The following is a 27,216-nucleotide window of genomic DNA, read 5'->3' on the forward strand; positions in this document are numbered from 1 at the left end:
TTAGTATGGCAGCAGGGATGTTTGTTTAGAATTTCACAGTGTTGGACTCGCGTTGCTTTGAGACCGCCTGCCTGCCTGCAAATCCCTTCTGCCATCGCTTCCTGCACATTTGGGAATAAACGAGATGATTGCACAGATCATAAATTTCCCAAGTGTTCTCTGCCCCAAAGGAAACCATAGCGGCTGCTCTGGACTTCCCACCGCTCAGGAAAAGACAAACACAAAGCGTGGAAATGAGATTCAGAGTGACTTGAGGCCTGTTTTACAGAATGGAAGGCGAAAACATTATGCTGCCTAAAATCTCCTTGTCTTAAGTGGACTAGTAATGCATTGCCCATTGTGGCAAAGCCAAGCCAATCCTAATGGAACTTCTTGTTGGAAGGTGGGGGGGAAAGCAACAACAGTACAGTGGTACCTCGGGTTAAGTACTTAATTTGTTCCGGAGGTCCGTACTTAACCTGAAACTGTTCTTAGCCTGAAGCACCACTTTAGCTAATGGGGCCTCCTGCTGCCGCCACCCCGCCGGAGCACGATTTCTGTTCTCTTTTTTAAAAGCGTTTATTAATTTTCCAATAAGAACATCCAATTAACATACCAAATCAAATCCAATAAAGAAGTCCAATTGTCTTCCAAATTGTAATGATTTTTGTTTTCATCCTGAAGCAAAGTTCTTAACCTGAAGCACTATTTTTGGGTTAGCGGAGTCTGTAACCTGAAGTGCATGTAACCTGAAGCGTATGTAGCCCGAGGTACCACTGTAATAATGAATAATTGCTAATAGTAAAGAGCTCCATATAAGGCTACTAAAGAGACTGATAAATGAAAATGCATTCATTTAATCATTCTACTTCCCCATGTGCTAAAATTCTGAGGTTACCATAGGAATGGCCTGCGACCAATAACAGATGGGGATATTTTCCTACCGCTGAGCCACAGATAGGGAGAGAGAGATTTGAGATGCAGAAAGCACTGCGAATGTCTTTGAGACCTTCAATTATATCTGCCGTAAAATGCAAGGATGTGGACCCTACCCAAATAACAAGAGGAGAGAGAGCACAATGGAAGTGTTTAAACAATTTGAAACAGCTGCAAGGAAGAAATACTGTAAACAGCGGCCAGATGTAGTAATGTCTCTTTGAAAAAAAAATCCCAATAAACTATGCAGCTTCATGTTTTCCATATGTAAAAAGGCCGAGAACTCTTTCAGAAGGCTGATGGAAAGGGCTGACAAATGTGTGCAAGCGAGAGAACCTATGGAGGAGTTTAGATACACCTTCAAAGTTTTAGAATATAGCATGGATATTATTGCTTTGTGCGTGTGGCTTTCAGTAACTGTGGAGAACTTACTAATAAAATCCCAAAATGTTACCTCTAAAATTTTACCCTCCGATTGCACAGAAATATTTATTAATACAGTGGTACCTTAGGTTAAGTACTTAATTCGTTCCGGAGGTCCGTTCTTAACCTGAAACTGTTCTTAACCTGAAGCACCACTTTAGCTAATGGGGCCTCCTGCTGCTGCCGCGCCGCTGGAGCACAATTTATGTTCTCATCCTGAAGCAAAGTTCTTAACCTGAAGCACTATTTCTGGGTTAACAGAGTCTGTAACCTGAAGCGTATGTAACCCGAGGTACCACTGTATGAATGATTACTTTTAAATAGAAATCGTGTAGCATTTTATATGGCAATTTACGGTCCCTGAACAACCCTTCACAACCCTGTAAGGTAGATTTCTGAAGTCTTCCAGATTCCCTGGTGCCTGGGTGGGAGAGGATTTGCCTAAGACTACTTCCTGTAGTCTTAGACGCAGGTGGCGCTGTGGTCTAAACCACTGAGCCTCTTGTGCTTGCTGATCAGAAGGTCGGCAGTTTGAATCCCCGTGACGGGGTGAGCTCCCGTTGCTCAGTCCCTGCTCCTGCCAACCTAGCAGTTTGAAAGCACGCCAGTGCAAGTAGACAAATAGGTACCGTTCCGGCGGGAAGGTAAATGGCGTTTGCGTGCGCTGCTCTGGTTTCGCCAGAAGCGGCTTAGTCATGCTGGCCACATGACCCGGAAAAACTGTTTGCAGACAAACGCCGGCTCCCTCGGCCTGTAAAGCGAGATGAGCGCCGCAACCCCAGAGTCGTTCGCGACTGGACTTAACGGTCAGGGGTCCTTTACCTTTACCTTTTTACTTCCTGTCAGCTCATGGCAAAAGTGAATTTTCTGATCTAATAACTCCTTGATGCAAACTTTGGAAAGTACATGCTACTTGCAGATGTGTGTGATGAAATCCTAATTGTGCTCCCCCCCCCACCAAAATTAGCCTCTGGATTTTAACCAGAGCAGCAGCAGGGGAGAAAGTGTATTTAACCCTTTGATAGTTTACTTTTTCAGATAATCTGGCAAAGCCGCGGCTGTTCCAGATGGCTTTTCATTGTTTCCTTGTCTTCGTTAACTTTTGCGATGAATGGTATCTGTGTGGGTGGGTGAGACCTTTAGGATTTTTTTGGGGTAGTTTTATATTGGATGTGTTTTATGCTCCATATGGTGTTTTATTCTGTAAGCTGTTTTGAATTCACCTTGTGTAAAAAGGCAGGATATAAGTCAACAAATGACTAGATGAATGCTGTTCTCGACTTGCCATTTCCCCACTCGGATCTGCCTCCTGAAATTGCTTTCCTCTGTGACTTAGGCTCCATATGTGCAGCTGTTAAAGGTAAAGGGACCCCTGACCATTAGGTCCAGTTGTGACCGACTCTGGGGTTGCGGCGCTCATCTTGCTTAATTGGCCGAAGGAGCCGGCGTACAGCTTCCAGGTCATGAGACCAGCATGACGAACCAGAGCAGCACACGGAAACGCCGTTTACCTTCCCGCTGGAGTGGTACCTATTTATCTACTTGCACTTTGTGGTTTCGAACTGCTAGGTTGCAGTTGTTACCATTGTACAAATTCAGTGGAAACAGGACAACAGTGGGAAAAACCATAGCTCAATGGTAGTAGAGGTTAGCAGAAGCGGCTTAGTCATGCTGGCCACATGACCCGGAAGCTGTACGCCGGCTCCCTCGGCCAATAAAGCGAGATGAGTGCCCCAACCCCAGAGTCGGTCTTTTGCAGAGTATGGTGTTAAATGCAGTTTTGAGAGCTTCACAGTTGTGAAGCCTGGAAAAAGAGAGCCAGCGAGGTGCTGAATGTATAATAAATTTTCATGTTCCATTTCAGGAAAGACGGAGGCTGTGATCAAGAACTTCAGTCCGCACTATAAACGCCAATATGCAGTGTCCTTCTGCAAGAACATCCAGAATGAGCTGGAACAAAACAGGGACCTGCAGTCCCATTTCTTAAAAACAAAGGTAACTACAAGAAGAGTTTGCTATTTCACTGGCTGTATGTGCCCTACGCATTCTGAAACCCTTTTATTGATCGCAAGTTTGGTTGTTTACTCCCTGCTCACATGGCCCAGTTTTCCTTGGCACTTCCTGGTTTTGGCAAACCACAATAGCTGTTAATGTTAGTTGTGTCAGGAGCTCGTCCTACACTCAAGTAGGACACTGGCAGAGACACATGCCCGACTGGCATGTTTTCTCCCTCCTGGTCGATTGTTCGGGACCTTCAAAAGCTTTATTCAGCCCGAACATCACAGCGACCAATGCCAACCGACACCAGCACACTTAGGGATCCGCAGAGTTTGTGCAGCTTATGTAACAGACCTCAGCAACTCAGCATTTTGGCTAATCTACTTTATTTACATATAAACACATATGGAGCACTGCAACATGGCTCCCTCTCTCTCTAGCATCAGACAGCAAAGAGAGAAATAACAAAGGTCAATAGTCCCACTTCACGGAACACAGTAACACAAACATCCTGTCTCCGTCACTTCCCACTTTGTGGAGTCAAAACATATACCGTCATGTGATAGACAAAAATCCCATGACTGCAATCACGGAGCAGGAATTCTAACAAGTTGCAAGTCCTCACCCAGAAATGAAGTTTGTTTGTTTGTTTATTTATTTAGCAAAACTTTCCTATCCTCTTTTCTTCCCATTTTACCTTTCCCAAGTGTCCCTTGAAAACCACAAAACGGGCAACGGTCTTGTTCCCTGTATTCAGTGTCACACAACACATTTTTCAGTGCCACAAACAGACTTTTAGTTACAAGGTCTCTTTATCAGGGGTAGCGGGTGTGGAGGGGGAAAATTAGTGCACCCACAGGCAGGCTGCAGTGTGAAATAATGTAATTCAGTCCGTCTCCTTCCTTCCTATTCCCATCTATCAGCTTTATATAGAGGGCAAAGAACACCATCACCCTTGCTAAAAGACCTCCTGGAGATCTTTTTACATTGGAAACTCAGGCTTTAATTTGAAACTGGACTGAGAGAGCTGAGGCCTCAGATTGGGGGCTGATAACGGGATATGGTGTCTCTGAGCAAGTACAGAGCGCATTTAAGTTTGTTGGTTTTATTAGATGTTTAATAGTACATTTTCACTCTTTGAGGCAGCTTGGAACAAATCCTTTGTTATGTACTATCCTTGGATCCTAGAGCAATAGGCAAGTAGGATCCTAGAATGCAACAACTGATTGGCTTGCAGGAGAAGACCAATCAGGCTCCAGGAAGAAGTTAATCAGCCTATTAGGCTGGTAGGATCGTAAAATGCAACAACTGATTGGCCTGCAGGAAAAGACCAATCAGGCTCCAGGAGGGAAGCAGAATCAGCCAATCAGACGGGACTCATTGTGTAAATAATGTATATAAAAGCCTGAGGTTTGGGGGGCAATTCAATCACTGTTTTACAAGCTGCAATAAAGAGCATGAAATCACTAGAGGACTCAGAGTATATTTCATCCTTAAAGCTAATTTTTAAAAAAACCCCTAAACTAAAGCAACAGCATAAAACAGAACTATAGATGGGCTCATACATCTAAGACATGCAGAGTTCAAGCAAACATTTTGCCAGCTAGTGTAACTTCGCACTGTGCTGTCAATGCCAGCTCCCAAACAACAGAAGCTATAGGCCACAAGCTTTCAGTTTCTATTCTAACATATTCTAGTCAGGTTTTGGACACTCCCCCCCAAACACACCCCTTTCTTTTTACAAACAAAGAAGCAGAAAGAAGCCATTTCTATTTCTCAGTAACTTGTCTTTTCTGTAGCCCCCTGCAGACTCCAGCATGGTCTTTTACGAAGGAGAAGTGTCACATTTTGCTGAAGACGTGAAGAAATGGAAAGACAGATATATAGTGGTTAACAGCAAATATGCCGTGGAGAGCTTTGAAAACAAAGAGGTAAATTGTCAGTTTACCGGGTGCTGAGGCTTGATGTCATGGCGCATTGATTCGTCATGTTCAGTTTTGAGATCCTCAGTGCTGCTTCACTGACCTGACCAGTGGATAGTGGCAACGGAATAAATGTAAAACACTTTTATCCAGTTTTACTCTGATTTCTTTCCTACTGAGTGATTCCTACTTCCTGCTACAAGGGATCACATCTGAATATTGACCTCCCAGGTATTCTTTACTTTATGGCACCGTGAAATTCAGTCTCTCCCCACTTCCCTACATTTTTCCTTTGCTCGTTTCCATTGTTATTTATTTATTTCGTATAATTTATACACTGCTTGGTGGTGGTTGTTTTTAAAAAAGAACAACCTCAAAACGGTTTACAAAAGATAAAACAGGAAAATCAAGAAAGATTTACAACCCTGCTTTAAAAAAACACCAAAGTTAAAATACTAAAGTGGATTGCCTCGGCTATCTAAGCATCTGGGTGGGCTTGTCTTAGCAGGAATATTTTTATCTGGCGCCAAAAAGAGCATCTCCACCCCCACTGTTCTACCTGGACACTGAGGTCCAGTGTTGAGGGCCTTCTGGCGGTTCCCTCACTGCGAGAAGCAAGTTACAGGGAACCAGGCAGAGGGCCTTCTCGGTAGTGGCGCCTTCCCTGTGGAACGCCCTCCCACCAGATGTCAAAGAGAACAACAACTACCAGACTTTTAGAAGACATCTGAAGGCAGCCCTGTTTAGGGGAGCTTGTAATGTTTGATGTATTACAGTATTTTAATATTTTTTGGGAAGCCGCCCAGAGTGGCTGGGGAAGCCCAGCCAGATGGGCGGGGTATAAATAATAAATTATATTATTGTATTATTATTATAACCTCATCAAGGATAAGCAGCTGACCAGTTTCTCAAACCTGGGAACTGCTCAGCCACAGCGCCTCCATCTTACCAGGATTCAAGCTTAGCTCGTTTTTCCTCGTCCACTTCACCACTGTGTCCAGCAAGGCCTCTTCTGATTCATATGTTATGGAGAAATGGAGCTAAGTGTCATCAGCATACTGATGGCACCTCACCTCAAAACTCCTAATGACCACTCCAGATGGCTTCATGTATATATTAAATAGCCCAGGGGCTGAAAGGTAGTCTCTCAATTCTATTCTCTGACCTTAGTCTTGAAGATAGAAAAAGAACTTTGAATATGCCATGCCACATAATTCGTGGAGCAAATTTTTACTCCACGAAAAAAGTAACATCAGAAGCTGCCCATGATCAGGGCAGCATGTTGGCTTTTGCTCAAAAACTATATTAAATTCTCACATCAGGCAGTCTGAATATTGTGCCACGGAAAGCTGAAATCCCTGAGCTGCACAGATTATACATACGGAAAATGTTTGCATAATTAATTTGATATTGTTTTTATTTATTCTGTGTAAGTGCTGAGTTGTGGCAAGCTGTGCTGGGAGCTTGTTGAAATCAAAGGGGAGCCGCAAGTCAAATAAATTAAATGCAGGTTTTTAATTTTGCTAAGCAGGTCAAGGAAATATATGGGTTCCTCCAAATCTTACTCGGCCACTACTCTCACTTCTGAGCTTTCAGGAGGCATAGCCCACAGGGACTGGAAACTTGTTTGCGCTCTCCTTTGTTTTAATAAAGCAGACATCCCCAGAAAAGATGGCCACCCCCAGCTGTGGTTTCTGTGCACCCCTTAAAAGCCACAATCCTTCTCTCATATCTGTACACCCATTTTAACATAAGTAAGTTGAAGAAATCTCAAAAGCTTGTTTTCTTAACCTTATTTCTCTTCCTCGAACCCAGGCGTTCCAGAAGGGCAATAGTCCTAAAAGCTGCATTTTACCTGTTGGAGGCAAAGTACTGACGACAGAAGAGGAGTATAACTTGTTATCTGATAAACATTTTCCAGACCCGAGTGGTAAGGAGTGTCAAGTGAAAATAGAATGGCCAATTCCCATCCCAACTGCCCCATTTGATTATTGGCAAGACTTAGAAAGGGAGGACTGGTATGTGAGTCAGCAATCTTTTGTGGGTGCCTTTACATCAATAGAGTTTGTTCCAGGGTGGATTTGATTTAAGTCACTAGTCAGTAAGACTTAATTTAATTTTTTTTTTTTTTTAAGAAAGACTCTTGCTGGTATAATCTTAATATTTACAACCAGATGAAGGTTTCATTTTTGGAACAATAAATTTTCAGAGTAGTTTTTTTTAACAGTTGTATCAAAAATTACTAATTTTGTTATACTATTAGAAATACATAGACTGATAATTATGACATTATTGTGAGGTTTAATAAGTTAACTGTTTATATTTGGACAACTTTTCTGCTGTACTTTATTGGAAGGAGAAAAACAATTTTCCTTAATAACAATTTAAACAATTTATGTAACTAAAACAATAACATTATATGCTATGTATCCATGTTTGTTAACTGATGTGGTTAAACAATTTAAAAAAAACTTAGACTAAGTTTTAGCACACATGAAAAATTGAAAACAAATCCTTATTTCCTGATGAATAGCCTTTGGACTATGATATAGCTTAAATAGAAAATTATCTATAGAAATATTTTTCCTCCAAAAGCATTTTATTTTAAAAATCCAATTTAAATTTAAAAAACCCTATTACAAAAAATTTCAATTTAATTTAAAAAAAACCCATTTTATTTATTTATTTTAACTCCTTGATTTTTATCCACCCTGGTTTGTTCTGATTCAGCAGTAAACAGCAGATTTTCCTGGGGAAGGTAGTAGGACACAAAACTCTCAGACCCAGGGCCGGATTTAGGTTTGCTGAGGCCCTAAGCTACTGAAGGTAACCAAGGTACCACTGTACTAGTCTTTTTAAATGTCTTTTTTTCTCTCTTAAAGGTTCCAATGAAAAGGAAAATGCGCAGGCTTTTGTTGGCCTTCCAAAGGAATTTCCGGTCTATCTGTGGCAACCTTTCCTCCGACACAGTTGCTTCTGCTTCCCGGATTGGGAGTCGCAGAAGAAATTCAGCACCGTATTGAACGACTGCATCAGACACTTAAACCACGGTAGGTGCAAAAGACTACGTTCAACATCCTTGCTATTGTGTCTACATATTTGATTGTCACCAGCTAGCGGGCCAGTTTTCTTTCGCAAAATTACTACGTCGCTCCCTTGTATGGAGCCGGAGGGAACTACAAATTATGGTTGACGTGGAAATACCATGTTAGGCCTTTCTCTGCTCTTTCCAGCCACAGCCATGGGGTGGGGTGGGTAGAGAAAGTACCGTATTTTTTGCTCTATAAGACGCACCAGACCATAAGACGCACCTAGTTTTTGGAGGAGGAAAACAAGAAAAAAAAATAATTCTGAATCACAGAAGCCAGAACAGCAAGAGGGATCGCTGCGCAGCGAAAGCAGCAATCCCTCTTGCTGTTCTGGCTTCTGGGATAGCTGCGCAGCCTGCATTCGCCCCATAAGACGAACACACATTTCCCCTTACTTTTTAGGAGGGAAAAAGTGAGTCTTATAGAGCAAAAAACACGGTAAGTGCAATGACATCATGAAATTAAGGAAGTGATATTATTACATGTTGTAGGGGAGAATTCAGCCGACTATTTTGTCAAGCTTGGGGAAGGAAGGTGGACGTTGGATTTACAATCCCATGATTTGTTTTCTGACTTTGTGCTTTTGAGTAGCCATGCAAATGGGGGTACTGCCGAGGCTGTGGTCAGAAGGCATCTGTTACACGTTGTTGACGCTGAGCAGGCCTAGGCCTGGTCAGTTCTTCAGTGGCAGACTGACTGCCCACAAACCCTACGTCTGCCATCTTGAGTTTCATGGTGACAGAAAAGTACCGTGGTTGTGTCTGGGTTTGGCTGTGGGACTTTGTCAGGCTCCTTACCCAAAACACTTAGATCGGGGTCAGCATTTTTTTTCAGTCCACTGTCCCTCAGAACCTGTGGGGGGCCGGACTGTATTTTGAAAAGAAGAAGAAGAAGAAGAGGAAGAGGAAGAGGAAGAGGAAGAAGAAGAAGAAGAAGAAGAAGAAGAAGAAGAAGAAGAAGAAGAAGAAGAATGAATTCCTATGCCCCACAAATAACCCAGAGATGCATTTTAAATACAGTGGTACCTCGGTTAAGAACTTAATTCATTCTGGAGCTCCATTCTTAACCTGAAACTGTTCTTAACCTGAGGTACCACTTTAGCTAATGGGGCCTCCCAATGCCGCTGCTCAATTTCTTTTCTCATCCTGAAGCAAAGTTCTTAACCCGAGGTGCTATTTCTGGCCTAGCAGAGTCTGTAACCTGAAGCGTCTGTAACCTGAAGCGTCTGTAACCCGAGGTACCACTGTAAAAGGACACATTCTACTCATGTAAAAATACGCTGATTCCCAGACCATCTGTGGGCCGGATTTAGAAGGCGTTTGGGTCGGATCCAGCCCCTGGGCCTTAGTCTGCCTACCCATGACTTAGATGAATTTAAATGAAGTGCTCTGTGCTTATTGAGTTTAATCTGGACTAAACATTGTTCCAAGAGGGTCAGCAGTGTTAGTTTCTTCAAGAAGACAACAGCAATTAAGAATCTTGTGGCACTTTTAAAATTGTTGGCATTTGTCTGTATTGAGAGACAATGGAGTGCGCCTCCAAGGGTGAAGTCAAAATGCTGTGTTAACAGCACCAAAGTGGCCTCCCCAGGGTGCAAGCCATTTAAATACTAACAAAATTATTGTGCCAAGTGCTTTCGCAGATTACAGACCACGTCATAAGATGCATGAAATGTTACCTTGAGTTGCGCACACATGTATACGTGGTGGAGGAGGAGGAATGGCAGAGAGCGAGGTCAGAAAGAAAGGAAATGCAGGAAAACACAATCTCTTGAATGTAGAGAATAACTGAGGCAGGCACCTCAGGCTTGGTTTGCCTGGATGAGCGATTAGCTCCCGATTAAATGAATTTGGCAGCTTTCTTATCACAGCTAATGCTTTTCCTTTCCTTTTTTTTACCAATCAAATATGACGAAAGCACTTGAGTTTCACTTTGGAGGTACAAATTTCACATCCAGAATTCCAGCATTTGAATTCCAGGTGCAAAACTGGGGTGTGTGTTTCCCCCACACAATTTTTGAATGTTTTTCAAAATGCCATCTTAATTATAGGTGAGTGTTAGAGTAAAGGGTGATGCCCAGCCAGTTTTAAGACCAGAAGTAGTCTCTGCTGGTCCAACCTTTTTTATAGGAACCACCTGGCTTCGGCTGGGGAGGGTGGGATATAAATAAAATTTTTATTTATTATTTATTTATTTATTAAGGTCCTCCCGAAAAGAATCATTTCCTATACCTTTCTGATCCTTCGTGAGCAAGGGACCCCACTTCTTTTTAAATTGAAGATCTGTACTTGGGCAGACAATGTACTCAGCACTGAGGCAAGATCTATATGTGGTGAAACATCTATATATGGTGAAGCTTCTATTTTTGGGAGGAACACACATTTTTGGCATGGCACAGAGTCCTGAATCTCTATAAGCCTCCCCTGAATGCGCCCTGTAAAACAGCCAGCTGAAGTCAATTTCCTCTGATGCATACTTAAAGGGAAAGCATTTATTTTGCATGGTTTGTAATCCCCATTATTCATCTTTTGAAACTTTGGTCATACAGTGATCTGGGTGAAATATAATCTCTTTTGTTCTGTACTGGGCCAGTAATAGAGCGGATCAACTTTTCCTGGCACGCTGCAAATCTTCTCTGACTCAGAACCTGCACAGTGGGTTTAGCTTGGTCGATATCTTTCTGCAGAAATGTTAGCTGACTCGCGGTTCCCTTGGCTGCCTCCGCTCCTAGCTGAATTTCAGCCCATTGCTCACTGATGTGCTAGCAAAGTGTGGAGTAAATGACCTAATAAGTATTTTCTATCTTTAACATTCTGGATTTACTTCCTGCTCTCTTCGTGCTTGCGCCTTCATTTTTTATTTATTTCTGTCACATGAAATTACCACGCTGTGGAAGGATCTTTCACATATTAAATATCTGGATGTTTGACTGGAAACTTACGAGAGCAGAGTTGCTTTAGGGGAGGGGTGGAGTCGTTGCACGAACTGAGATTTCGGTGTGGCTGACTTCATTCTGCTCATTTTAGGGGAAGGAATGACAGACACTGCAACACACGTTAAACGAAAGGCCGGTAGGGAAATTTTGGCAACAAGAAAGCAGCACCCTTATTGATTTCACCAGCATCTGCCTGGCCCTTCCCTTACACTGGGTGGCTACCCCAGTGAAATAACTAACAACACTGAAATCCTAAACAGTAGTTAGTTAAAAGCGAAAACCCACAACATCAGCAAATCTAGTCAGAACTACACTGTTAAAGAAAAACAAGGCTACTGCCATTATGCACTGTTTTCCTGACCTTGTTATTTTGCGTCCCTTTGTTAATTCCAAGCATGTTATATTTGTGATTGTGATCTTGTTTGCAGTATTAAAGGCAAGGCAGAATTTATTAAGCCTGTAGGAAGTGTAAAGCAGAAATGGAAGGACTATAGATTTCTCTTGGTGAGTGAAGCATATTTTGCGGTAATAAATTCCCTATTCACACAGACCCCCGCCCCCCATATATGCTGTGTGTACACGGGGGGGGGGGGGAGGATGCACCCCTCCTAAAGCCTGCCTCTCCTTGGTGTGTTGGGCTTACTGTTGGAAAGGGCTTGTGCACACAGCCACAATCTGTAAAAAAAACCAAAAATATCCTGGAACACTAGGGGGGAAGTGATGGAATAGTGTGAGCAGACCCTGCCTGGACTCAGTGGAATTGCAATTTCCCATTGCGTGTTAAGACCTTTAAACCTCCCTCTTAAATAAATTCAAATAAGGCTCAAATTTTGGTTTGGTTTTTGGCAGAATTTAGGCCACAACTTTATTGATTACAGAAAGTGACTGGTTGCATAGGCTCTGGTTCGACTAGCTCCCTGCCATGCAGGTAGCGCTGACCCAGGGTTCCAGCATAGGTCAGCCAAGGGTGAACACCTGGGGAAGCAGAAAGCCGGGAACAGGCTATCTCCGCCACCCAAATGTCCCCCTGGACTCAGGCACGGGTACAACCGCCTCTCAGGGGTTGGCCAAACCATTGAGTCCCTGGATTCCTTTAACAGGATACCCTTCACATAGGGATGGCGAGAGCGTTCTCCCATCCCTATCCCCTGAACCAGAGCCTATCCGCAACCTTACAAGTTGTGACGATTTGCTACGCGGCAGGCGAAACCCAAATGGCAACAGCCAATCAGCCATGTGGGGAAAATTCCTGCCTTGTCCCTGTCCCAACGACACACAACGGCATAGCAAGGTCAAGCGCAAAGCCCTAAAAGTAGGGAGAGGTGGGCGGGTGTTCCGATGCACGCGCCGAAAGAGGAAGCTCTGGGTCACGTGCATGGGTATATATAGGTCCCTTGATCCGTTTAGCCTGCGTCCCATTGCCCAGATTGAACCCTGCATCAAGGGACCTACCAATCGGGTGCTGTGGCTATCCAAATGTACCCACCCACAACACAGGGTTAGGTTGCCAGGTCTCACCGCAACATGTGCCCTCTTTAAGGGAGGACCCGATTTGTGTGCAGACAGCGGTTTATGCAAATGCTATTGTAGTGTGCAGCCTGGTAAGCGTGGCTGTAATTGTCTGACTGCATCCATCTTTCTGGAATCTGGCATTTTGCATAGAATTTAGGCTCCTACCAATTAATTGATTATTTAACTTCTATACCATTTAACTCCCCCCCCCCCCCCCCCCCGGTTTTATTTGTATGCCACCTTTCCAAGGTTAAAACCGTGCTCTAGGCAGCTTACAATATATATATTTTTAAATGACATAACTACAAATGGGACAAAAGTAGCCCTAAACAATAAACAAAACACCAGGAAGTTTGCAACCAAATTGAACAATTTACACAGAAATCATAAAGATACAAAATAAAGATACAAGAAGTTAACATCAACGACTGAATTTTTGCAAAAATACACAGTTACATATAAAATGTTACATTAATACAAAGTTAGTAATATATATAAATCTGTATCAGTTTATTTTCCTTCTGACACACCCTCCCTCTCAGCCTCTGGGTTCTCACTCAGGGTCCAAACCAAGTAAGAATAGACCCATTAAAATTAATGAACCTAAATTAGTCATTAATTTCCAAATGTTTACTCTGAGTCGAATTAACGTTGTAAACAACCCGTAGTTTCCACATTTGATAAAGGTTCTAACCTTCATGACTGTGGAGTTGCATTTGAAAACAAGTATTTAAGTTTATAGATGTCTCCGATTAGGCTCACAGAACTGTAGAGCCAACTCTGGAAGTTTAGAACTGTTATGCCCTTTATCGTTCTCCTTTATGGTGGCTGGTCATATTGCACATGCTGATAATTCTTCTATCAGCCCTAGATGTTAATCCACTTGTCACCACACTGCTGCTTGTCTCCACTCTCCTCTTAGTTCTGCAAAAAAGCCACTCACTATTTAATTTATATGTTTGGCAAATATGTGTTCCTTTAGCCCTGAGTTCCTGCTTCCCTGCAGAATTCAGATCGCTCAGGGCTGAAGCAGTCCTGGCTGTGTCCTGCATACCTACACAGTGTTCATTTGCTTTTTGCATTCTTTGTTTTCGTACGACACAGTTGGCGCTTGTATAGAGTTTTGAAGATATCTCTAATAGATTTCTGCATATATACAGTATATACATATTTTAAAAACGACTCTGTTCTCTTTTAGAAAAGTTGTTACCAGGGTTATATTTTCCCCTTAAGATATTTCACTCGTCCTATCAGACAACATTTTCAGCTACTCTGGGATTCCTCAAATATTTTGCTGGAAGAGGAAACTGAACACTCGCTCCCCATTTTGCTTTAGGCAAAATTTCTGTGGCGGCCCAGGTTGTTGCCGTCCTTGAGCCTTTGTGATAGAGCAAGGTAAAAGTAAAGGTAAAGGTACCCCTGCCCGTACGGGCCAGTCTTGACAGACTCTAGGGTTGTGCGCTCATCTCACTCTATAGGCCGGGAGCCAGCGCTGTCCGCAGACACTTCCGGGTCACGTGTCCAGCATGACAAAGCTGCATCTGGCGAGCCAGCGCAGCACACGGAACGCCGTTTACCTTTCCGCTGGTAAGCGGTCCCTATTTATCTACTTGCACCCGAAGGTGCTTTCGAACTGCTAGGTTGGCAGGCGCTGGGACCGAGCAACGGGAGCTCACCCCGCCGCGGGGATTCGAACCGCCGACCTTTTGATCGGCAAGCCCTAGGCGCTGAGGCTTTTACCCACAGAGCCACCCGCGTCCCGATAGAGCAAGGTAGAAAGAATAAATGAAGAGGTGCCTTAATATTCAGCCCCTACCGTATACTCTCCCTGCTTTTGGAAGCTGTAGTTTTGCAACTAAACAACGCTTTTTGCAGATCATTAGGATTCAGCAAATCCTGCAAGATGAGGACAGCTGAATCCTATAGGTATGCAAGCTTTGTACATGAAGCTTGCAAGTTTTCTGTTGCTATAAAAACAGCGCATGATTGCAGGCCCGCATCCTGTTTGGAAGTGACCTCATCTAGTTTCTGTTGGTGGTTAGCAGCTCTTGTACCACATGATCTGGCTAAGGAAGCCTCACAGTCCTGTTTCTTTGTGTACCAGGCAATTCAGCTCTCATTACAATGGATGGCACAGAGTGAAGCCTTGAGTTTTTTTGTTTTTTTAATTCCTGCTCTGCAAATATCAGCTCTTGCTTATTCTTCTGGGTTTGCAGACTACAGTCAGATGCTGAATCATAAAGGTGTGATTGCATGAAATTGGAAATCCAGTTCATACAGGATTCGCCTCATTTCCAACCCCCCAAAAAGTGGGAACAGTTTCCCCCTTCTACCCAATGATTCCTACAAAGTGACTGTATCCACAACTACTATCGCCTAAAAAATAAAACAGCTCTCAGGGTTTTAAACATTTTTGAAAAAATGAAATTGTAACCTAGCAGCGGTAAGCTTGAAAACCAGTGCAAAATACTATACAATATAAGACACGGTTCTAATCATTTCTATTTAGACAAAGCACTCACACCAGCCATGTGCCTTCCTTGCCATAACCACTGAGCCTCTTGGGCTTGCCGATCAGAAGGTTGGCAGTTCAAATCCCCGTGACGGGCTGAGCTCCCATTGCTCTGTCCCAGCTCCTGCCAACCTAGCACTTTGAATGCATGCCAGTGCAAGTAGATAAATAGCTACTGCTGTGGCGGGAAGGTACACGGTGTTTCCGTGCACTCTGGCACTTGTTGTGGTGTCCCGTTGCACCAGAAGTGTTTTAGGCATGCTGGCCACATGACCTGGAAAGCTGTCTGTGGACAAACGCTGGCTCCCTCAGCCCGAAGCGAGATGAGCGCCACAACCTCATCGTCACTTTTGACTGGACTTAACTGGGACGCGGGTGGCGCTGTGGGTTAAATCACAGAGCCTAGGACTTGCTGATCAGAAGGTCAGTGGTTTGAATCCCCGCGATGGGGTGAGCTCCCGTTGTTCGGTCCCTGCTCCTGCCAACCTAGCAGTTTGAAAGCACATCAAAGTACAAGTAGATAAATAGGTACTGCTCCGGCGGGAAGGTAAACGGTGTTTCTGTGCGCTGCTTTGGTTCACCAGAAGTGGCTTAGTCATGCTGGCCACATGACCTGGAAGCTGGACGCCGGCTCCTTCGGCCAATAAAGCGAGATAAGCGCCACAACCCCAGAGTCGGCCACGACTGGACCTAATGGTCAGGGGTCCCTTTACCTTTACCTTTAACTGTCCAGGGGTCCTTCACATTTACCTTTTCCCTATGGCAGCAACCACTGGATCAAAGTGGACTATTAGAGGTAGTAGTAGTAGTAGTAGTAGTAGTAGTAGTAGTAGTAGTAATAATAATAATAATAATAATAATAATAATAATAATAATAAATATTTATACCCCGCCCATCTGGTACACAGAAGACTTACTGAATCACAGTGCTGGGTGGAATTCAACATACTGCTGAGAAAATGGTTCCATCAACGCAACTATTTCTGCTTGCCTGACAGGATGATCTCTCTTCTACCTGCACCAGATGTTCTGGGGGTTCTCCCGATCCTCCACAACAGATTTGTGGGAGGTACAGGGGGAGAAGAGGGGGAAAAGCCCTGTTACACTAGCAGGAGTTATTTTGCTAGCTTCCCCTACTGCACTGGGGTAGTTGAATCTGGCTCTTTATCCCCACTGTTAGACGTTTCTCATTTAGGAGTGGTCTGCTTTTCATTTAAGACGGCGATGGCAGGCTGAATGCTTGCATGTAGCTCCATCTGATAGCCTGGAACACATTCGGAATGTGGATGTGTTTAGTGACTCATTAAATCTAGGATTCTCTGCTGAAAAACCTGCTCGCTTTGCCATCTCTGCTTCTCTTTGCCTTAAGAGCAGCAAACCCTTTAGGCACCAGGATGAGAAAGGCAAGCGCTCCAGTCTTGCTTGCAGTTATCGGTAACTGTTGCTACCCAATTTATTTTATCATATTCTGAACATGTGGGAATTCAGCCGTGTGATAATTCTAAGAAGATAGGCAGATCTGAGCCAGTTTCCTTCTGTTAACCCACTAGCTATAAACATGAGCAGCCAGCATGTGGGTGGAAACCAGTTCTGTGAGCTAGCAAGTGCTCAGTCAACTCCAGACTTTGGTTAAAGGAAAAGGATTCAAGATAAGCAAGCAAGTAAGTAAATAAGATGGAATTAGAAACTGCATCAAAAGAAAATAAGCGGTGATTTCTAAGCACCACGCATGATGTAGTCATAAGCTACATTGAGTGTCCCTTGCATTCATGTTGCACAGGGACCCATTTTTCCGTCAAAGTGAACAAGGACTTCAGGGAACCACAGACTAATAAAATAGTAAGCTACCCTAGGAGTAGGGCTAAGGGGAAAATTTGGCTCAGTTCACATTTAAAGGTGAACTTACAATTTTACCCCTTCGGAAATAATATACAAACCAAAACAAAGCCATAGGCTTGAAATTTGACCAATTTTGGAGTGTAGCTCTCCAGCAAAGTAATATGTGCAAAAAACGTGTGTGCTAAGGTAAAGTGTGCATGAAAATGTATGCATCGTTGAAAATAACTTAGTAAAATGCATTATATTAGAGAAACCCCATAGTCAGCTTTGACTGGACTTAACTGTCCAGGGGTCCTTTACCTTTTTTTTTTTACCTGCCACGAAACTTCCCTCAGTGCCTCCTCCCGTCAGTGACGAGTAGACTCCTCAAGAGTAAATTGGATGTTGAGCTGGCATCAAGGTCTGCCACAGTGACTTAGGACATTGGATACAAGAGCACCGGTATGAACAGACCTCGTAAACTCACCCCACCCAGAGGAGTGCCTGTTTGCTTGCCCATTCTCATAAACTTTGGCTGTTTGCTGTGCTAAATGCTGTGCCCCCCCCCCCATTGCAGGGAGCATGTTGTTTGCTTGATCAACCACTTAGCTTGCACCTAGCCAGGTATCTATTCCTCTTGCGCACCTGCCATAACTTGCAACCGTGCCTCGCTTGTCTAGCGCTCTGATTTAAGCTTTAAAGTCTTTGGCAGAAACCAAGCTGGGAGTTTTGAGTTCTTCATGCCTGGCAGTGAAGTGGCTGATTGAGGAAGACTGCTTTAGGAAGTGTAACATCAGGGGGTGTCCGTCTTCCCATTCTCGCCACATGCTTTGTCAGCATTCAGGCAAAACTCAGGGATTGTATGCATCGCTCGCCTTGCTAGCATGGAGTTTTCGGTCATAACTGAGAATTCTTAAAGAGCAGGGGGGTTGAAGCTGGCTCATCCCATTGCAGGCAGAGTGATCAGAGAAACACATATGCTGCCTGCCTACACTATTGATTCAAACTATTGTTCGAATCCCCGCAACGGGGTGAGCTCCCGTTGCTCTGTCCCAGCTCCTGCCAATCTAGCAATTCGAAAGCACACTAGTACAAGTAGATAAATAGGTACCGCTGCAGTGGGAAGGTAAACAGTGTTTCTGTGCGCTCTGGTTTCCGTCACGGTGTTCCTTTGCGCCAGAAGCGGTTTAGTCCTGCTGGCCACATGACCCAGAAAGCTGTCTGTGGACAAACGGCAGCTCCCTTGGCCTGAAAGCGAGATGAGCACAGCAACCCCAGAGTCGCCTTTGACTAAGACCCCGTGCAGGGGTACTTTACCTTTTACCCTTTTTTTTTTTAAACCTGCCACAAAACTGCTCTCAGTGCCTCCTCCTGTCAGTCTGTGTTCACCTGACATTATCCAAAATCCTTATGTATCCTGTACTTTGTTATAAGATACTACTGTTTGATGCAGTTGTTTCTCAAACCGGCTTCACACTGATTGAAGTCCTTAAGCCATTCCTAAATTGTCTCAAGCTAAGGTACGAACCTTTGCATAGAGTAAAGGCATCCGTTGGTCCTGTCAACACTCCCTGATGTGTACACAAACAGAAATAAATCGAGGCTGTTTGCTGATGCAAACAACTAGGTAGGAAAATGCATGATGGGTTGTAATTTCACTGCACTCTCTTACTGTGGTAATGTGAGCATACCCGAAGTCTGAGATTCATTTTTATGCACTTGGATTTTACCTTGCGCAAACATGGATCAAAGTCTTACTTTTCTGCTTGCAAATTGCTCGACAGGTTTCTGCTATTTGCTCAACTGTAACGTAATCCTGCGGTTTATGGCAGTCACAGAATCGGGAACAACTGATTTGGCTGGGTTGTCCTCAATTGCATGTTAAGATTTTGGGCTTGATGCTTTTGTGCTAAATAACAAACCGTCTGAAGAGAAAAACCTTGTGGATTTCATTGCCTTCCAGTGACTTGGAACTAAGACAAAGGAAGACCAGCAGTTGCTGGTCTTACTGCTGATCAGAAAAAGGGAATTAACAGACATCACCTTAGCTTGCATTCCTTCTGTTTGGTTACCTCTGGTTCTGCTCTTCCTGAGGCCTGCCTTATCTTTCACCTCACACACATAACCTGCACCTGGATGGCTTTATAAATCTGGGGGTATGGAATGAATTCCAAGATGGTGCTGGACTCGCACATTGTCTATCTCTGGGGGTGGGGCGGCGGCGGGAGTCCAAAATTCACCACCTTTGAATTGCATTCAGATTTTACTGTCTGAGGCTCAAAAAACTACACGACACAGAATATATTTTTTGCATTTCTGTTTCTTTAATAAAAGATTTGCATGCTGCTTTTTACTTAAACATGCCAAGCTGTATGATTCCATGTGGCACTGTTGGGACGCGGGTGGTGCTGTGGGTAAAACCACAGAGCCTAGGACTTGCCGATCAGAAGGTCGGTGGTTCGAATCCCCGCAACGGGGTGAGCTCCCGTTGCTCTGTCCCTGCTCCTGTAAACCTAGCAGTTCGAAAGCATGTCAAAGTGGCAAGTAGATAAATAGGTACCGCTCCGGAGGGAAGGTAAACGGCGTTTCCGTGTGCTGCTCTGGTTCGCCAGAAGCGGCTTAGTCGTGCTGGCCACATGACCCGGAAGCTGTACGCCGGCTCCCTCGGCCAATAAAGCGAGATGAGCGCCACAACCCCAGAGTCGGTCACGACTGGACCTAATGGTCAGGGGTCCCTTTACCTATAATGAAATTACATCAAATTGCAAAAGAAAAAGAAAAAGAAAAGAAAAGAAAAAAGAGCAATAAAGCAACAAGATAGGAACAGCAAACATTTTCAGCAGGGGGCCGGTCCACTGTCCCTCAGACCTTGTAGGGGGGGTGGACTATATTTTGAAGGGAAAAAATGAACGAATTCCTATGCCCCACAAATAACCCAGAGATGCATTTTAAATAAAAGCACACATTCTCCTCATGTAAAAACAACAGGCAGGCTCCACAAATAACCCAGAGATGCATTTTAAATAAAAGGACACATTCTACTCATGTAAAAACATGCTGATTCCCAGACCGTCTGCGGGTCGGATTTAGAAGGCGATAGGGCCGGATCTGGCCCCCGGGCCTTAGATTGCCTACCCATGAGATAGGGTGTTTGAAAATGCTGCATAGTGACTAAGTGAGAGACAGTTCACCCATAGAATGGATACTTATCTGCAAATGAGGCATCACAGATGAGTCATCACCACAGAGGTGAAGACTTGAGGAATCAAAAAAAACAGCCGAGAGAACTTTGATATCACCTCATTTGTCATGTTTTTCAGTGGAGGCAGTGCACACATTCAGCTATGAGTGTCAGGACAAAAAATAAAATAAAAATCAAGTGTACTTCTATCATATGTAATTGTGGGCAGTGTTCGAAACTCCTGTTGATCTAGATGCGTTTTGCGACAGGGAATTTCATGAATATGAGAAGTTCCTGAGCTCTGGGCACAATACTGCACCTAAAATTTCAGATTAAAACTGCAGAGTGGAAGGAAAGGAGGACCTTTTTCTGCCTCCCCACTTCCAGCCACACCCTGAAGACTGGAGAAAGGACCCTCATAAAAATATTAGGGTGGGGCAGGCAGGGGATGCATGGCTTTGTTTTTTGCAGTCTTCAGATGAGGACTAGACCATGTGAAAAATGAATATAAGATTTCATAGCTGCAGTTCATTCATTTTCAGCTTTGTGTTCTTGTTATAAAAAAGTTCACCTAGGCACTCAGTTGCGGCACCTATAACCTAGGTTTAAGGTGCCATTTAGCCCCCAGCTTTCAAATCCCAGTTTCTAACACTGATTATGGGGTCACTTCATACTGTTTGATATGTCAAGACCAAATCCCAGTAGTAGCCCATATTATTGGGATCTTAATTTCTCAATCTTTCTTAATATTCTCTCAGTAGCTCAGTATTTTAAATTGGTGCTGTACTATCCCAACCTCCATGCACACATTAATTCTCATTCTCTCTCTCTCTCTGCTGAACCAAAACAGGCCAGATGTAAATTAACAGAACATATGAAGAAAATAGTATCTTAATGAAAAATATTTTTATCAGCGCATTACCGTCATGTTTAGGCCGGAAAAATAGCATTTACCACTCCGCTAAGAATGGTGCTTTTAGTTTAGCTGTGCTCAGCTTCCACATCTCACAAAATAAATTCGTTTCTTTTTCCTTTTTTGCTAGCTAACATATCAAACTAATAACTTTGCTTCCAAAAAGTGAGTCATTGCGCCTCAGCCCTGTGGAATGAATCAAGATGTAATTGTGTTGTGCTACAGAGCAGGCAAATCTACCTCATAAATTTTGGTATAAGTCCAGTTTTTTGGATCTCAGTAATGAAATGTCCAAAGATTACATAATTATTTTGTAGGGCTTCTCTTAGGAATCACTTATAAACATGGATCCCCACCCCCCTGCCGCCGCCATCTGCTGAAGAGTTAGAAAAAGCAAGTTTGGACAGATCTTATATTTAAGTTCAGTGGTGATAGAATGAATGCTCAGTTGGTCAGGATTATGTCAAATAATGCTGTATTGCCAAATATTTATCGCATGCAGTGTTGCTTTGACTGCTTTTTTCCAGTATTTGAAAAGTCTTTAGTAGTGTAGTAATGGGTGTTTTGAATGTCTTTATTCATTCTGATTACTCTGAGAGACATCATCACGTGAATGCCACTGATGTGTAAATTGTTCTTGCCCTAGACATTTTGTGCAGTGTTGCTATGTGTCCCATAATATTTCAGGCCAAACACTTCCATCAGTTTCCTTCGTGGCCTTTAAGAGGGAAAATAGCCTTTGGGTAAATTGATGACCCCATGTTCCTAGCATCTGCCCTGAAAAATGACTAATAGTCCCAAACTGCGGTCAAACCTGTTTTGCTGTCAAAGAAGCATAGTGAATTGAACTATCCAGCTACTTAAGGAAATGATATGCACTATGTAAGTTAATCCATTTTAGAAGGATCTGCTCTCTTGTTGAGCTGAGATCCTGTGATTCCAGCCTAAATGAATATTATTTATTTGCTTGTTTATATTTTAAAGAAAACCTTCCCATCCCACAGGTCCCCAAGGCCACTCAATCAGAAAGTAAAACTACAATATAATACAGCAGAAACCGCAGTATAACAGAGCAAGAGCTAAAAATCAAAGTAAGCTAAAAACAAAAACAAAACACAATTCATAGCAGCAGGTGTTAAAACAAACAACCCAAAACTCACACCAAAAGCTTGGCAAAAAAGGAGTGGTTTTAGCAGAAGACACACACACACGCGCGCGCACACGCACACACACAGAGTTACCAGACCTGATTCACCTGCTACATCTAACTTGTGCATGAGATTTTGGGACCAGATTTGTTCACACCTTGGAGAAGCAAGAACCGCTGAGCTCAAATAAATTAGTTCATAATTATGAGACCAAAACGTCATTAAAAATAAAATGGTCATGTCATAATTGCAGAAGAGTAAAATTGATGGCTGTTGTTTTTTTTTAAAGATCCATTTACCGTCTCCATCTAATTGTCAAGAAATTCGACTCAGTATTGATCCAGAACAGATTCCAACGTATAGTTAGCAGAGTAAAAACTTTAAAAAGTTGCGGGATTCCCTCCCCCACCCCCCAAAAATAATAGACCAGAGGCAATTGTATTTCATCCAGCAGAGCTTTACTGCTACTGAAGGCAAATGAGCATCGTGGTCACATTCTGGACTGGCCCTGTCCATAAGAAACCCAGTTGCAGCAGACTTAACTTAAACTTACAATAACTTATAATAAGACTAAAACCTAACGCTATATACAGAACACCACACCAGATGAGAGACAGAAAGAGAGCGAAACCCAGGCTCCTTCTGGCTTTACTTTTATAGTCAGCAAGACAAAAAGAGATAAGAGAACCAGTTTAAGCCATCTGTACTCAGCTTCTCGGAAGGAATCACCCAAACATCACGAACCTTCTGCTTGTTTCTTTCACACAGAGAAGCTTGCAGAACCCTCTTGAATTAATTAGAATAGGAAACATCTCTCTACACATCAGATCAATGCTTTCTGTACTAAGAAATGCAAGCTGACACTAATAGTCATTTCCTGGTCTTAAAGCAAGTCACTTCCCTTTGATTCTCACTGGTTTGCCTTCAGTAGAATGGATGCTGACCCGGCGAATGTCATCTTTGAGGTATAATTCGGTGTTTTGGGTTTGGATCTCACCTCTGCCTTGGGCTCAGTTTCTGTAATTGGAGTTCTTGTTATTAAATATACCAAGAAAAAAGCACACCAGGATAAATCAATAGTAACAAAAACTAATCCATTCAAAAGTATGTATTCTGACAAGGATTACAAACTCAAATAGAGGTTACAAACTCTAATAGAGATTACAAACTCAAACTCATAAAGATATGTATAACACAATGATTCGTTACGGAATTAGGAATAAGAGTTTATGAGTAGAGGTAAGTTTATCTTAGTCCATAGTCGGATTCGGCGTGGAAGTCTTAGTTTCAATCATTGAACAGAAGTCAGAAGTAAAATTCGATGTGAAGGTCTTAGTTTCAAACATAGAGCAGAAGTCAGAAGTCAATTATAGATTAGAAACCAGGACAGGGCCCTGTTTCGATGTATTCACCTTCATCATCCAATTTTTAAAAGGTTGTGTAAGTTTGAAGACTTTCGGATAAATATATCCAGCTATTTTCTACGTGTGACTTCCACGCTGAGTTTGTAATCCTTGTCAGAATACATACTTTTGAATGGATTAGTTTTTGTTACTATTGACTATTGATTTGTGAGTAGGGACCATTCCCACTATTGAAACTTACATTGGCCTGAGTTCTTGGTGTGCTTCTCAGTTTCTGTAATTGGGCAGGTTACCGTATTCTTTGCTAGGATGCACCCGACCATAGGACGCACCTTGTTTTAGAGGGGGAGAACAAGAAAAAAAATTCTCCCCCTCTCTCCTCAGGGCCCCTTCAGCGAAGCGGCATGAGAAACGGAGCCCCTTCCATTTCTCCTCCTGCTTCGCTGAAGGGGCGCTGCGCAGCTCTCTCTTTCTGCTGAAGCCAGGAGAGTCTTCCTCTCCCGGCTTCAGCAAAAGGAACCCGAAGCCTTCGGAGCGCAGCGCAAGTTCTCGCTGCGCTCCGGAGGCTTCAGGCGGCTATCCCTGAAGCCTGGAAACCAAGAGGGGTCGGCTTCAGCGAAAGCAACACGAAGCCTCCGGAGCGCGGATTGAGCGCTCCCTCTGCACTTCGGAGGCTTCATGTTGCTATCGCTGAAGCCAAGAGCCTGCATTCGCTCCATAGGACGCACACACATTTCCCCTTAATTTTTGGAGGGGAAAAAGTGCGTCCTATAGAGCGAAAAATACGGTACCTGTCTCCATCTAGTCCACCCTTTCTGACGGTGGCCAGCCAAACGTGTCTGGGGAGCCTATAAGGTGGGACTGAGGGTGGCAGTCTCCCCCTGTTGCTTGTCTCTAGCATCTGGTATACTGCCTCCAAACATGGAAGCTCCATTTAGTCATCATGATTGATGGGAGGGGCGTTTAGTGAAGCCACAGTCATGCGTGATTCAAAAAAGGGTTTAGCAGAGGGGGGGGACATGTAGCCCCCTCATTTTTCGAAGGAGCCAGCTGCCACTGACTCCCTTGCAGCTTTTACAAGATACCCCCTTCCCTCCCACAGTCAGACAATAGAAACTGTCGAGAGAGGTAAGGACTAATTCTATCATTACATCTGAAAGTTCGTGGACATGAGAGAAGCCCTGTCATCGCTAGCTGGGGTGGAGACCTCTTTGTTTACATCCAAATGCCAGCCTTCTTGTTGGTCTCGTTGTCCTTGCCCTGGATAGGGATGAGCACAGCTCTTAAATATGAAAACACATGACTCAGAGTCCCCACCACCAGGGCAATAATTACAGCTTTTGTGTCTTCCTCTGCCCAAAACCTTGTAGTGGCTGGGAACGTCCAAGCCTCTGGTCCCTCTGGTGGCAAAAATGGTTTTTACAAGTGCTCTTGCCTGCAGAAAAGAGGATGTTTTAACAACCTCACACTTGTGGCTGCACCTAGTGATTGCTGCGCTAGCACAATATCATATCACTTAAAAATGGGGTTTGAGCTGAAGTCATAGTTCTCCAAGTTGCCTTAAGCTGCTTTCCTTCTCTTCTCTGTCTTTAATTTAATTTAACTTAATTTAATTAAAATTATTATTATTAAAATGTGTGTACTTCCCTCCATCGGAAGATCATAGAGCAGTTCACAACATAAATATACAAAATGAGAAGACAAAATACATAACACAATAACAGAAACAAACTTATAACCCGGAACACAAACTTTTAAGTTGTCGTTGGACCAACTGGAGAAGCAGGTGGGACTGTCCTTTGTTATTGCATGATTTCTCTGTGATGGGACAATAAGATACCTAATAATGAGCGTTCCAAACGGGAGAGGGCAAAATCAAGTTATTGCCACTTGCATTAAATATCAGGAAAGAGAACTGTTGCTGACAGAACAGTACTCCCCTGCGTATTTCTTCATAAAGAAGATTAATAAGAAGCTCAGCCCTGTGAGTGAATTTAAAAGTCAATTTTTACTGAGGTTTCTAATGATCACAATGCATCGATGCTCCCATGAGGTGAAGTAGGAGTACAAATACAGCGGTACCTCAGGTTACATACGCTTCAGGTTACAGATGCTTCAGGTTATAGACTCCGCTAACCCAGAAATAGTGCTTCAGGTTAAGAACTTTGCTTCAGGATGAGAACAGAAATTGTGCTCCAGCGGCGTGGCGGCAGCAGGAGGCCCCATTAGCTAAAGTGGTGCTTCAGGTTAAGAACAGTTTCAGGTTAAGAACAGACCTCCAGAACGAATTAAGTACTTAACCTGAGGTACCACTGTACAACTCTTTTTTTCCTAATGAAAATTCTCAGCATCTGAAATGTACCTTTGCCTCTGCGCCCTAAACTCCAGTTTCTCTATATAAGGACACATTTATTAAAGTGTTGTACAAAATGGTAGCCATTTCTAACTGCTGGCTTAGAAATCTTTGTGAACTATATGGTTTAATGTGTTGCTGAGTTTTCCCGAAATCCACAGAATCTTGAATATGTTTAGGTAAAGTATTCAGCAAATAACTTTTAGAAATATTCTAGGGATGATGGTTGCATTAATTATTATTGTTCTTCATTCTATGATTGACTTTGTCTTATAGAAGATATTGGGGAAACGTACAGTACTTTTCTCTGTATAACACGCCCCCATGTACAAGATGCCCCCTATTTTGGGGGACTGAAATTTCAGAAAATGGGGGGAGATGGCAAGTTGTTGAGCTTTTTTTGGGGGGGAGGATTTCCCCCAAATATTAGCATTTGCTAATCCAATTCCTATTCTTTGTTTCTTTCAGATTATTTCAAGCAGGTCTCATTTGAAGCTCAAGCCTTTTTGGAAGCTGTCCAGTTTTTCCGTCAGGAGAAAGGCCACTACGGGTCTTCGGAAATGATAACTGGCAACGAAATTCAGGTACTAGCCAGGATACTTGTGGTAACAATAAAGGAAGAACTGTACAGAAAATTTGGATCAAGGAAAAAACCAACAACAACCCAAATTGGGTCAAATGCCATGGCTGTTGAGCCATGCACCAAATATTGCTTTCCCCTAATAATAATAATAATAATAATAATAATAATAATAATAATAATAATTTATTTATACCCCGCCCATCTGGCTGAGTTTCCCCAGCCACTCTGGGCGGCTCCCAATCAAGTGTTAAAAACAATACAGCGTTACATATTAAAAACTTCCCTGAACAGGGCTGCCTTAAGATGCCTTCTGAATGTCAGGTAGTTGTTTATCTCTTTGACATCTGATGGGAGGGCGTTCCACAGGGCGGGTGCCACTACCGAGAAGGCCCTCTGTCTGGTTCCCTGTAGTCTCACTTCTCGCAATGAGGGAACCGCCAGAAGGCCCTCTGCGCTGGACCTCAGTGTCCGGGCTGAACGATGGGGGTGGAGACGCTCCTTCAGGTATACAGGACCGAGGCTGTTTAGGGCTTTAAAGGTCAGCACCAAC

At 43.3% G+C, this 27,216-nt stretch overlaps 1 protein-coding gene across 1 annotated transcript in view; it reads left to right on the forward strand.

Annotated features, from left to right (window-relative positions):
• The window catches only part of NIBAN1 (niban apoptosis regulator 1), a 93,854-nt gene that overhangs the window by 41,951 nt on the left and 24,687 nt on the right, over nt 1-27,216 (forward strand). Inside the window, exons 2-6 of the mRNA XM_028732496.2 lie at nt 3,203-3,333; nt 5,136-5,267; nt 7,074-7,188; nt 8,141-8,308; nt 26,552-26,667. Coding sequence (XP_028588329.2) covers nt 3,203-3,333; nt 5,136-5,267; nt 7,074-7,188; nt 8,141-8,308; nt 26,552-26,667 — 662 coding nt within the window. The remainder of the gene's footprint in view (nt 1-3,202; nt 3,334-5,135; nt 5,268-7,073; nt 7,189-8,140; nt 8,309-26,551; nt 26,668-27,216) is intronic.

Source organism: Podarcis muralis, chromosome 5, assembly GCF_964188315.1.
Source record: "Podarcis muralis chromosome 5, rPodMur119.hap1.1, whole genome shotgun sequence".
Lineage (NCBI taxonomy): Eukaryota > Metazoa > Chordata > Lepidosauria > Squamata > Lacertidae > Podarcis > Podarcis muralis.